We start from the raw sequence: 14402 nt of genomic DNA on the forward strand, positions 1-14402 counted from the left end.
TATGTTTTTTTTGCCACATTTTGACCGATTGCCACGCCCCCTTTATATATTTCTTCACATTATATAGATATAAACCTTCCTCTTCAATCAATCTATCTTTATATTAAAAAAAAACCGCATCAAAATCCGTTGCGTAGTTTTAAAGATTTAAGCGTATAAGGGGACATAGGGACAGAAAAAGCGACTTTGTTTTATAATATGTAGTGATAATAATACGAGTAATTCTATTTAATATCATTAACTAGTACTTATTGTTTCAGTATTGCATTTCATACAGTTATACTATTTCGATATAAACAATGCTAATTTCCGTTTTAATTTTTCTCTTTTTCTCACTTCCCTAGAATGGTGATATTCATTGTCCGGGTTTTTCGACCACTGTTGCAACTTAAGCGAAGACGCACGCATAGCGAATAGAGGCCATCAGGTGTGAAAAGGAAGAACCAGAAATGAACAGCCTTCTTCTACGTATCTGTCAACATTTGATTTGACTAATTTCAATACAAACAGTAACAATAAATGTTGGGGAGAAGATAAAAAGGAAAGTGAGAGATCAAAGGTGACTGCTGCGCGTGTCATATACATATGTGTATGCATAAATACATACATACATACGTAAGTAAGTAAGTACGTGATATAGCGAACATAACTATTTCTGCGGTATATAAAAGGAAGGAATTGATATTTTTGAACTGGCTAATATTTATTGATGAGCTTACAATTACCCGAAAATTGTCTCACAATATTGAGCTTGATTATCGCTGTCAGCTATTGAAGCTACATTACACGGAACTGATAACGGTATTTCACCAGAATTTGAATATAAACGCATTTCTCACTGAAAAAGGCAAAGGGAAGAAAATCTGCCTATAAATTGTTTAAATTAATTGTTTTAAGGAAATTAACTAACCACAAGCCGAGCAACAGCAATCGTAGTTAATGTATCGGGTGTGGGCTCACACTCACATACTTTACCAAAAGTTTCAAACTTCTGTTGCTGGTTTACAAAAGCAACAGACTAATTATCCCGTGTTCAGATTGCATAGTAAAAGCTTTTCCATCCGATTCGAATAATTTAACGGAGCATTGACAAGCGCTGAAATCTACTTTCATTTTGGGCCCATTCGTACAGCTTCCACACACCCTCAACTGATAAGCCAGCCGCGACAAATTCAATATTGCTGCCGTTGTTTGAAGTTTATTAAATTGATTAGCCGTAACTAATTGGACAACCAAGTGAACACATGCCAACGGCAATGAGAGCAAACATCATCAACAACCAAAACTGTAGAGCTGTATAAACAGCTATGAAATCCCACCTGTGGGCGCGCACAATACAGTGAAAATAACAAAAACACAAAACATAGTTGCGAAAATTTTTAATTTTATTCGCACATAACAACACTACCACAAGCAGCCATACTGGTAAACGAGCATCACTGACAACGTGCGTGGCGACTGCAGTTGCAGCTGCAGCTGTAACAACAAGCGTCATGTCGACATTTAATCCCGTTAACCCCACGACAGCAACAATTACAACGGCGGCCAGAGTCTTTTCCCGTTACGATAGCATCGAGGAGCTGCATCAGCGTACCAGCAGAAGTGGAAGCGCGATTGGAATAGTGCCAGTGGTTGCGGCGCAGGGTGAACAAGGTGCACGTGGTAGCATAGTAGCCGCAACTGGAGTGGGAGTGGGATCCAGCGCTGGAATTGGCAGTGGAGTTGGCACAGGAGGTTTGTATGCAACCGCAGGTGCGCGTAATGTACCAGTAGTAGGTAGCGGTAATGGCAATGGTGTGCGTATAGCAGGTTCGCGGAGTGGTAGTATAGGAGCTGGTTTAGATGATCATCGCACAGTGTTAAGTCCCAGTGGTACAGGAACAGCAGCAGCAGCAGCAGTTGGTGGCGGAGGTGTTAGTGGTGGCATTGGCATTGGTGGAAGTGGCAGTGGGAGCAGCGGCGGTACACAATTGATAGGCGGTGCTACGTCGACGGTACCGGGGAGGCTTTCAATTAGCTCACCATCAGGTGCAATGGCACAAGGCGCCATATTGGGTGTGAATGATTTCCCTGGCACGGGACTTTTAATTGTAGGTAGCGGTGTTGGTGTTGCTAGCAGTGGTGGTGGGGCAGGAGTTGGCCAGGGAAGTGTTGGAACGGGTGCAGTGAGCGGCGGTGCACCCAAACGGCAGGGCAGCTTTTCGAATGTTTTCTTGAAGTTGATCGATGGTATGCCCGCCGGTACAATGTTTTCGAAATTCAAGAGTGCCAATACGGCATCGACATCATTGCAAAATATCACCGATGCGAATCCCATTAGCCAGTACTTTAAGATTGGTGAGCAGGTGGCATGTGCGGGCCCCGAACTGGTGTGGCGAATACATGACGGCTACCGGAAAAGTGATGGCAAGGTGAGTTGAAAGGAAAATTTAATAAGTAAATGTTAATTGCTACATCCAATACACTTATGTGTTATTTACTTTATACTTTCTACAATATTAGAATGGAGGATCGCTTTGTATTTTTAAATAAATATCTAAAAAAAATTTAATAAATATCTCCTGTCAATTCTTTCGAACCTTCCATTAATATAAATGTCATACCTATTATTCCAACGGATGCAACTTATCAATAAAATGAAAACGGTTCAATCATTTATCATTTCAATGGACTTTCGATGGCAACCATCACATATTCCAATGTTTCTAAATATTTTCTAAACAAGTTTTCATTGGCCGATTACTGAATTGCCTTCGATATCTTCTAAGTTTTGACGACGGCAGTTTGACGCGGCTGAATTCCGTTTTATCTAGCTCTGGTGCAGTAAATAAGGAATGGTTTATTTACTGTTTGGAAAGGCTGAAAACTTTATTTTATTTATTAATAAGTTTACAAAAGATTACAATAGATATGTGAAAATATTTTATGTTACATGTTCCTTACAATCGTTTATACGCGCGTTCATGCGCTTTCGCTAACGTCTAGAATCGAAAAGAAAGCTTGCTTCTCTTTGACAGCTGTTGATTGGCGAATGAGAAAAACAGAGAGGTGAGAAAATGCGAAATGGGTTACCAAAGTAACCTTTCGCAACACCCCCCTTCGTAAATCTTATGCGGTTTTATGCATGACGTTTACCCCACGTTCTTCAACCTCGACGTCCAATTTCGCCAACTTTACTATCGGTCGTGTACATAATCCATTTACTGTCTTGACTACTGCGCTACGGGCTTGGCCATCTTTACCAAAATTCATATCTATTACTACTCCTTTCGGCCACGAATTTCTCTTGGAGTTTTCATCTACGATAACCACCACGTCGTTCAATTTGATTGGGTTTGCTGGTGGCTGATACCACTTTGCACGTCTGGTAAGACAGGGGAGATACTCCTTAACCCAGCATCTCCAAAATTGGTCAGCCAACTGGCTAGAAATTTTAAAGTTTTGCCGTAGAGCCGATTCAGAGTTGGTATTATCTGTTAGTTTTCGAATACCACTAGAGTGTCCCGTCAGAAAGTGGTTTGGCGTAAGAGCTTCATCTTCGGCTGAATCAAGCGGCACGTATGTCAGTGGCCTTGAATTTAAAATGTTTTCGATGTCGGCTAGAACGGCTCTTAACACCTCCTCTCGCATACCGGAATCTGGTAGAATGTCCATTAGAATCGATTTCTTGGAACGTATCATGCGCTCCCATGACCCTCCCATATGTGGTGAAGCGGGGGGAATAAAAATCCATTCAATTTCAGGGTATTTCCTTTCTATATCATCCGACGATATTCTTTCAATTTCTTTTACTTGAAGTACACTAGCACCGCGAAAATTGGTGCCGTTGTCCGATATAATTCGCTTCGGTACTCCACGGCGACTCACAAATTGTTTAAAAATCAGCAAAAACGGCTTGGTAGATAAAGTAGGTGAGATTTCAATGTGAACTGCGCGGGGGGTAAGGCATGTGAATAAAGCACCCCACCGCTTTTCACGCCTGCGGCCAATTACAACGTCCATAGGTCCGAAATAGTCCACCCCTGTAAAGGCGAACGGCCAGGTAAAAGGTGACACACGTTACATTGGCAGATCTCCCATTTGAGGAGGTTGTGGAGAAGCCCTACGGTTCCGGCAGGTTTGACATTTTGCAACACATTCTTTTACCAGCCTTCGCAAGGCGGAGATGCAGACCCTTTGCCTCATCTCGTTGACGACGATCTCGTTGTGATGGTGGTGAAATTTCATGTGATAGAAATCGACGAGTAGTCGCGTTACGTCGTGCTTGCGTGGCAGGATTATTGGACGCTTGACATTAATGGCAACACACTCAGCAGCATCAATTCTACCTTTTACTCGCAGCAGGCCAATCTGGTCTAAGTATGGGGAGAACTTGAAAAGAAAAGATTTTCGATTGATTTCCTCACCATTACGCAGACGACAAATCTCTTCATGGAACACCTCGCTTTGACAATTAAGCATAATTGCAAGCTCTGCTGTCTCTATGTTGTCTGTGTTAAGTAGCTTTTGAAGAAACTGAGAACGTGGCTTTCCCTTCGTAACCAATCGTAGAAAACGTAAAACAAATCGATGCGCACTGCGAAGCTTCTCCCAAGTACTAAATCTTTTTACATCTGGAGTTATTTCTGCGGTCGTACCCAATGAGTTGTTAGCGAAATCCATATGCTGTATAACCTCAACTGTCTCTTCGTCATCATCTGGAAATTGTATAATTGACTCTCGTTCTAGTAGGAATTTAGGTCCACTGAACCAGCGTTGGTAGTCGTCGAATTCTCGGTTGCTGCTCCATTTAGTTCCTTCGCCCGCAATATTCTCACCAGATGGCAGCCACCTCCATTCCCTAATAGCAGAACTCTCGAGGATCTCTCCGATTCTCAGCGCCACGAATTGATGGTATTTTCTTGTGCTCGAGCGCAGCCAAAACAACACATTTTTGGAGTCTGTCCAGAATACTCTACGATTTACTGTAATGGACAATTCATAGCTAAGAACATTTGCCAGCCTAAGTCCCAAAACAGCAGCTAACAGCTCCAGCCTGGGTATGGAAGTGGGCTTCAATGGCGCAACGCGAGTTTTCGAAGCCAAAAGTGAACAGGATATTTGCGAGCCTACTTCTGACCGGATGTAGACCACCGCAGCGTAGGCTTTTATGCTTGCATCTACAAAAATGTGCAACTGATTATTTTGGTTTTCGCTGGCAAGTGAAAGGCAACGGGGAATTTTTATGCCGTTGATCGCAGGAATGCGTTTTACCCAACGAAACCAGTTGCAACGTTCTTCTTCTTTAATCGGTTCATCCCAACCTACTCCGGAGCGCCAGACATCTTGTAAAATAATTTTTGCCTGTACAATGACAAAACCGAGCAAACCCATAGGATCGAAAATCGTCATTATTGTGCGCAAAATTTGTCGCTTCGACACGATCGTATTTTCATTAAAAACTTCGTTTGGAAAATTTTCAATGTATGTTAACTCATCCGAAACTGGCAGCCACCACATCCCTAGTACCTTTTCTACAAGGTGGCGCAAAAGTAACCTTGCGATGTTTTTTGGCTGTAATTAATATAAAAAAAAAATGAAAAACTTTGATTCTTCTTGTGGATTATTTTTATTTGGTCTTTTAATTTTTTTTACATCAAGTCGAGAATATGATGTCATGTAAAAGTTGATTGCCATTTGAGCCCTTTTTATGGCATTTTCCATCACTTTGGCCAAAAGTTCCGGCGATAGGTCCTCACATTCTTGACGGATATTGTCTTTAAGAGCTGCAAGAGTCTGAGGTTTGTTGACATAAACCCGCGACTTCAAAAAGTCCCACAAAAAGAAGTCTGGAGCGGTCAAATCAGGCGATCTTGCTGGCCAGTGCAAATCGCCAAAACGGGAGATTAGGCGCCCGGGAAATGCATCCTTCAGCATATCGGTTGTGGCACGTTCCGTTCTGTTGGAACCACATGTTTTCCAATCCCAATTCATCAAGTTGCGGCAAAAAGAACTCGTTGATCATTGCTCTGTAGCGCTCACCATTCACAGTAACCGTTTGGCCCGCGACGTCTTCGAAGAAAAAAGTTCCGATGACTCCTCCAGCGAAAACAGCACACCATACAGTGACTTTGAGCGGGTGTATTGGCTCTTGGTGGGTTACACGCGGATTTTCAGTGCCCCAGAAGCGTATTTACGTACCCGCTAAGATGGAAATGGGCCTCATCACTCATGATTATTTTTGATGAAAAATCATCTTCCTCTTGGTGGTGATTAAAGATGGCTTGAGTATATGTTAGACGCGGTTGGCGGTCAGCAGCTAACAGCTGATGCACCGTCTGGACTTTGTACGGAAACATCTTCAAATCTTGTACCAAAATTCGCTGTAAAGACCGTCGACTGATACCCATTTGCGTGGCACGTCGTCTGGTCGATGTCGACGGCGCTTCCATGACATCCTCGGCTACAGCAGCAATATTCTCTGCAGAACGGCTACTCCGGGTCTGCCACGCCTGGCAGCATCTCGTGTTGTGCCAGTCTCTTCGAGGCGAGCGGCTAAACGTCGCAGTGTTTCACCAGTAGGCGTTGGACGGCGAGGAAATCTGCGACGAAATTCACGTTGTGCCAAAGTCACCGACCGATTATTGGTCAAATAAATAGTCAGCAATATTCGCGTTCTGGAGCAGTTCAGCGTAACAGTGTTTCTTAACGTGTATTTCGCATGTGTTTACAACACAAATGTCAAAACAGAACTGACATTAGGGGCCAATCGCAAAATTTGTATATTAGCATTTTCTGATAGGAGGATTACTTTAGCGCCACCTGTTATAACGGCTTCTGGCTCTTCAAAACATTTGGCGGCTGGAACGCCATCAGCGTCTAATGAAAATAGTACGTGTTTGGAATTAGATTTCCAGTTTCTCATTTGGAATCCGCCCTCCTGATGAACCCAACGAACTTTAGTTGCTAGACGAGCCAATTCATTTTCAGAGTCTGCACTCTGAAGCCAGTCGTCAACAAATGTGTTACTAACGATGGACCGTTCGGCGTCGGGATGAAGATCAGCAAATCGTTGAGCGTTACGATTTTTTATGTAGTTCGCCAAGGAAGGCGAGCACGAAGCGCCGAATGTCATAACCCTCATCACGTAGATATCATAGTCGCGAGACGAGCCATCGTTTCGCCAAAGAAATTTTTGCGCCACTTGATCTTTTTTTATAATTTTAATCTAGTGGAACATTTCGCGTATATCTCCACAAACTGCGAAACGTCGTTCGCGAAATCGGAGCAGTACCCCCAATAGAGACTTTAGTAGATCGGGCCCTTTCAATAACATATCATTGAGCCCGACACCCTTTACCCTTGCTGCAGCATCCCAAACCAATCGAGTTTTCTTTTTATTGGCATTGAGAACAGTAAATATAGGGAGATACCAAGACCTAGCGCTATATTTTATTTCGTTTTTGTTCAACTTACGTACGTACCGTTTCTCATAATCATGTATTTTGTTTATAAGAAATTGACGAATTGACGAATCACGCTTCATTTTACTTTCTATGCACAAGAGTCGCCGGATTGCCATAGGCAGCGAATCGGGAAGCTCGACAGCTTCGTGCTTCCAAAGTAATCCGGTTTCCCATCTCTTTTCAGCGGAGATAAAGCACGTGGTCTTTTCCATGATTTGAAGAGCGCGTTCATCATCTTTAGATATCAACGGCTTAATTGGTGCATATGATCCGATGGCATCAATAGAAAAATATGTTTTCAGTTGCTGGTCCATACGATCGTCTCTGGTTGTATCACATTCGCAGGTATGCAATATTCTCGGTTGTTCAACGCAGTTAGTTTTATCGCGCCCATATACACTCCATCCTAGTCGGCACTTTGCGGCAATAAGGTCGGATTCCCTATCTTCTCTTATTTTGATAGGGATTCCTATTTTAGCGTTGTCCAAACCTATCAATATTCGCGGAGGCTCCTTCGTCGATAAGGGCGAATGTACGTATTGCTTTGGTACCGCTATGTAAAATAACCTCCACATACCTGAAAAGCGCCCTTTGCGTTTCTTTATCAGCTACTGTGCCCAACTCGTGGTATAATGTTGCTTGTTGTTGTTTTCCAATCGCCAACGAAGTTCCATTGTGAAGCAGTGGATGGTGAGCCATTCTACAATCATCTACCCCACAGCACCTTTTCGAACTACATCGACGAAAGAAATGACCTTTGAAGCAGCGTAAACAGAGTTTATTTTCACGTACAAATTTCCATCTGTCACTTTGCGATAGGGCGCGAAACTCATAGCAATCGGACAGCGTATGGCTCGCACCGCATTTCAGGCAATTCATCGGCTTTTCACTCTGCTCGTTATTTTTCGCAACCACATCGTGAATCATTATTCTGCCCTTTAGTGATTCGCCATTTCCCTTTTTTGCTTCGACGTTGCTATTACACGATGCTATCGCCGATGTCTGGATGGAAGTGACCTGGCTAGCGCACATGGCTAGACCGAAAAGTCAATCATCGAATGCAGCAATGTCAGCGCGTCTCAGGGACATACATTGCTGACCCCAACTCAACCTTTGGTTACATGGCAGTTTAGCTACCAGCTCGTTTAATAGCACTGGATCATTTAGATAATCGTTTAGACCGACCGCCTGCATTGTAGCGCTATAATTTTGTACCGCTAATGAAAATGTTACTAAGGTTTCTAATTTGTCTGGCTTTACAGATGGTTCCTCTCTTAACCTACGCAGCATTACTTGGTGAATTACGTCTGGTATACCATACAACATGCGGAGTGTATTGATGGCCAATCCAACCGTAGACGGCATAGGGATGATCGATGTTAGAAAAACATCGATGTTGACATCGATGTCATAATCGAAAGCCCAACATCGATGTTCAATATTTATCAAAAACTAAACATCGACGTTGGATAACATCGATGATTTTTGCATTAATAATCGCATAAATAAAATTAAAAAAAACATTAAATTTTAAAGTAAAGAGAAAAAAATAAAATATAGTTTAAACAAACTAAAAATGTATGTATATATAAAAACAAATAAGATCAAAAAGATACACATCTAAAAATAACATAAATACAGTAAAATCGTTCGAAATTTATTAAGAAACAGAAGATGTAATTATTGCAAATTCCAATATTTTTTATCCACTGACTGAAGGAGAAGTAATTTTGAAAGAGAAGAACCTTTCAATCTATTTCTTTGCTGGTAAAGAGTAGAGCCAGCTTTTGAAAACAGTCTTTCGGATGGCGTCGATGTAGCGATAGTACGCAAATATTTCACTGCTATTTTTTTCAATTTCGGATAAGTGGAACCGATCACATTATTCCAAACTTGGATAGGATCTTGTTTGAGATCAGACACTGGATTTTTTAAATAGTAACTCAACTCGGAAGGCATTTCCTGATCACTTTGCGAAGGTGTGGAGTTTTGGAGAGTTACAATTTTGTAATGTTCGCTCCACAAATTAAGTTCTTCTGTGATCTCTCGCGACGCACTAATATCTTCTTGAATTACTTCTGTTTCCGTCGCAGTAGTTAGTAATTCTTTAATAAATTTGATTGCTTTAGAACAAGCTATGAGATCTTGAAAATGAATACGTTTAAATCTTGGGTCTAGCAACGTAGATACAGCAAGTATTTGAACATGTTCCGAAGGTAACAAGCGTTTACTGATTTCAGTTATTATATTCTGTTTAAGATCTTGACCCATACAACTGTTTGTTTTGATGTTGTTGATTTTCAAGTTTAGCATTCTTGTTATGCATCAGTATATGTATGTAAATATGTCTTTCTAAATGCTCGACAGCCGCAGCTGCTGTGCGTCAAGTGCGCGCATGAGCATACAGTAAGTTGCAGAAGAAAACAAGCAGCTTAAAAAAAAAGGTCTGATTCGAACATTTTAATGCTAAGAGAAAATTTGGAAACAATTATTTTATGTTAACTGATAGTAGGCAAATAGTTAATTAGTAGATTACTTTACGTATGTAATTGAATTGATAAAAAGTGCACAAAACCTATGCATATATCTGCAAAGTTAGAAACTTACTCTGAAATCAAAGCATTTGTAGGTGCCTGTAAACATGTCAAGGTTACTGTACATACAATGCTGTGCCTATGAATGTGCGCTGCGCCTATGAATGAGCGCTGGATTTCTTGAGAAGTTTTACCGTTTTATTTTGAGCTGTGGCTGGTGAGCATACATACACACAGCATATACATATGCGCAAATGTATTTAAATTCACAAATTTACATTTGCATATGCCATCTTCCTGTGCGCCTGGTAATGAAGCGTTTTCTATAGAGGATTTTGATTCAGTTGAGGAATTCAATCAACAAAGTTTTACAGACACCAGACAGAAGACATAACATATGTATGTATATAATTTTGGATGATTTGGAAAATTCAAATATATAGGTCATATTAAAAAGCTACCTAACATTCTTTGCTTCTAATCACCAACAAATTCTTTTCGACTGCTGCTAAATTTACATAATTCAGCCCCTTACTGTTAATTTTTGTTGAAAAATGTGTCTGTGGTGAAATTGTCTTCGCGAGACGAGTACCCCTCGAAATTCCATACGTTCCTGTCATTGAGACTTCTCTATACGTTAACGTTCTCTGTTGATAGTAATTGGTTGAAGTTTGATTGTATTGGATAGCAGTTGGTTGTTTGGTTTTTGCTATTTAGTGTTGATTCAGCTAAAAGAGACATTTCTATCATTTATTAATATTTCATTGTATAATAAATATTTGCCTGTACATTCACTTAAAAATCTGCCTATAATAATAAATAAAAATATAAATTGGAAAAACCCAAATTGGTGACCCCGAACAAAGAGCATTTTCATAAAAAAGTGTTTTCCGAGAAAATTGTGGGCATTTCTAATACGGCGAGCGTGCATCGACCATAACCTAAATTTCACCTGCACCTGCATACTAACATAATCGCACATTCCACCACGTGTAACCAACGCTTGTGGTACTACACCAAAGTTCGGAACTTAACGGCGAAATTTAACACAAACATTGGAAAGGGGCTTGTATTGATGCAACGCGGTTGGTAGGAATTACCTTCCGCATTTAACTCACTATTCAACCATACAAACAATTGAACTTTTAATGCAACTTTAAAACGTAATTCAACGCGCAAATACAACATTTTGGATGCAATATTTTTTCGAATGAGAATATCATCAAACAACGAGAAGCCTTATCTGCGACCAAGAGAGCAAATACCAATCGAGGTTTTGGAAGCCATTCAAGGGAACCTACAATCAATATTTACCAGAATGATCCAACAAGACTGCACACCTGGAACCTCATAAGGAGCCTCTCAACGGCAACTACAACAAGAATTTCGCGAAAATGTGAGTACCTTCACCGATCAGCCTTTACAAAGTAGTCATATTGCGGCTAAACCACCCGTTTTCTTGAAAAGTAGCCCTCATATATTTTTCATTCAAATAGAGACGTCTTTTCGACGCGCTAACATTTCTCCCGATGATACAAAATACGACCACGTGGTCGGCGCATTAGACGCGCAAATTCTCGAACTGGTCAGTGATTTTCTTCGCAATCCTCCCGAAACGGACAAATACGAGTGTCTCAAAAATAGAATTATCGCGGAATTCGCGGACTCCGAATCGAAAAAAAGTTCGGAAGTTACTTAATGACGTTGAGCTTGGTGACCGTAAACCATTTAAGCTTTTGCGTCACATGCATGACCTGGCCGGAAGCTCAGTTTCGGAAACAATTTTAAAAAGCTGGTGGATTGAAAGATTGCCTGTTACACTTCGAGCTTGCTTGATAATTGGTGATGAAGATTTAGACATATGCGCCAAACGCGCCGATACGATCATGGACTTTGTTGGATCCACATCCTCACAAGTCATGGCAGTGAAAGCTGGTGCCAGTACACCACATAAAAATGAACAATTTGAGGAAATCCTCAACAATATTAAAGCTTTGACACAGGCAGTTGCTAATTTGGCAACCCAGTTGACCACCCCCGGTGATCATTCACAACATCAGCTTAGCCTGAACATTGGCCTCAGGTGCAATTTCACGTGGCCATTCATAATTGCCGATGTAGATAAGCCAATCATCGGCATAGATTTTTTAAATTACTACGGTCTCATTATTGATGTCTAAAAGCGCAAAATTACTGACGAAAATACCCAACTGGTGGTTAAATGCAATTCCATTATGACTCCATATGAAAGTTTATCCACCATCAATGTCGGGAATAACAATGGGGCTGATCTCATTAGCGAATTCAAGGCTCTGACGCTTCCACCGATTTTTAGCAAGACGGATTCAGTCCCATCTAATGACATTACTCATCAAATCATTACCACGGGTCAGCCCATATTTTCGGCAGCACGTCGTCTCAACCCGGGCGACTTAAAATTGCCAAAACAGAATTCGAAGCCATGCTCAATGTTGGCATCTGCAGTCCAAGCAAAAGTGCATGGGCAAGTCCATTACACATGATTCCCAAAAAAGATGGGCGCTGGCGATTCTGCGGTGACTATCGGCGTCTTAATGCCATTACAGTACCAGATCGCTATCCCTTGCCTCATATCCATGACTTTACACAAAAGTTTGCTGGATGCAAAATTTTCTCGATCATCGATTTGGTTAGTGCTTACAACCAAATTCCAATTGATAGGTCTGACAAGGAAAAAATGGCCACAATCACCCCATTTGGCCTATATGAATTTAACGTCATGACATTCGGTCTCAGAAATGCTTCTCAAACATTCCAAAGGTTCATGAACAAGCTGTTCATGAATTTGGATTTCGTTTTCGTCTACATAGACGATATTTGCGTGGCTTCGGTTAACGAAACCGAACACCGGAAGCATCTTCGCATAGTTTTCGAGAGATTAGGGGCTTACAATTTGAAGATTAATCTCGCCAAATGCACCCTCGGCCAGCTCGAAATAATTTTTCTCGGCCACACGATTACGGCAGATGGCGTCGCGCCTCCTAAGACCAAAACCGAGGCCATTTGTCAGTTCAAAAAGCCGACAGTAGCTCATGAGTGGCGCCGATTCTTGGCACTCCTCAATTATTATCGTCGTTTTTTGGCTAATGCTGCTTACACGCAGGGTAAACTACAATCTCTCATTGTCGGAATACAAAAAAGATAGAACGCCATTGATCTGGACTGAAGAGGCGTCCCAGGCGTTTGAACAATGCAAGTCTGATCAGGCTAAGGCCACACTGCTAGCACATCCTTTGCCGAATGCCCAAATGATTTTAAGCAATTTTTCGGTTGGTGCAGTTTTACAACAGCGAGTGGGTAATGATTTACAACCCCTAAGTTTTTTTTCCAAACGAATGTCTGATATCCAAAAGAAATACAGTACCTACGATCGTGAATTATTGGCAATCTACTTGGCTGTCAAGCATAATAAATACATGATCCTGGGTCGTGAATGCATCATTCTCACCGACCATAAGCCCATTACGTTTGCTTTCAAGCAAAAACCGGAAAATGCTTCGCCCAGACAGTTAAGGCATCTTGACTTGATTGGCCAATATTGCACAGACATCCGGTACATATCGGGAAAAGATAAAGTTGTGGCAGACGCTCTATCAAGAATCGAATCCATTTCCAAAAGCGTAATTGGCCATCGTGATATCGCTCAGTTGCAAAGCAATGATGAGGAGCTGACATCATTGTTGAGTCCAGATTCCAACACTCATATCAAGCTTCACAAAATCAGGATTCATGATTCTGATTTACCCCTATTTTGCGACATTTCCCAGGAGAGGGTTCGCCCTTTCATTCCACAAGCTTTACGGAATCAAATTTTCAATCTGGTACACAATGTTTGTCATCCCGGCAAACATGCTACCAGCAAGCTTATCACAGAACTCTATTTCTGGCCAGACATGAAAAAAGACGCCACGCGTTGGACAAGTCAATGTCTCGATTACCAAAAAAGTAAAATTTCTCGACATAATCGAGCAACTCTTGCTGAGTTTAAAATTCCTGACGGTAGATTTCACCATGTCAACATCGATTTGATTGGTCCTCTGCCGGTCTCAAATGGTTTCCGTTATTGTCTCACTTGCATTGACAGATTCTCCCGATGGCCCACGGCTATTCCACTGCAGGATATGTCGGCGTAGGCTGTCGCAAATGCCCTCTTAAAAGGATGGATCTCTCACTATGGGGTTCCACGCGTTATCACAACGGATCAAGGTAGGCAGTTTGAATCCGCTTTGTTCAGAGAATTATCAAAAATTCTTGGATTCAAACACAATCACACGACTGCGTATCATCCACAAGCGAATGGCATGATCGAACGTTTTCACCGCACGCTTAAAGCTGCGATCATGTGCAAAAACGATGCCACTTGGTCCAATTCACTTCCTCTCAT

General features: G+C 41.5%; 1 protein-coding gene across 6 annotated transcripts in view; it reads left to right on the plus strand.

Annotated features, from left to right (window-relative positions):
• LOC128862025 (uncharacterized) overlaps positions 1-14402 on the plus strand; it is a 453726-nt gene that overhangs the window by 25449 nt on the left and 413875 nt on the right. For 3 of the 6 annotated variants that reach the window (XM_054100424.1, XM_054100422.1, XM_054100423.1), the window contains exon 2: positions 345-2411. In XM_054100424.1, coding sequence (XP_053956399.1) covers positions 1494-2411 — 918 coding nt within the window. In that variant the 5' untranslated portion in view covers positions 345-1493. The remainder of the gene's footprint in view (positions 1-344; positions 2412-14402) is intronic. The other 3 variants (XM_054100425.1, XM_054100426.1, XM_054100427.1) reach the window with 3 other exon arrangements.

The sequence above is a fragment of the Anastrepha ludens genome, chromosome 4 (genome assembly GCF_028408465.1).
Source record: "Anastrepha ludens isolate Willacy chromosome 4, idAnaLude1.1, whole genome shotgun sequence".
Lineage (NCBI taxonomy): Eukaryota > Metazoa > Arthropoda > Insecta > Diptera > Tephritidae > Anastrepha > Anastrepha ludens.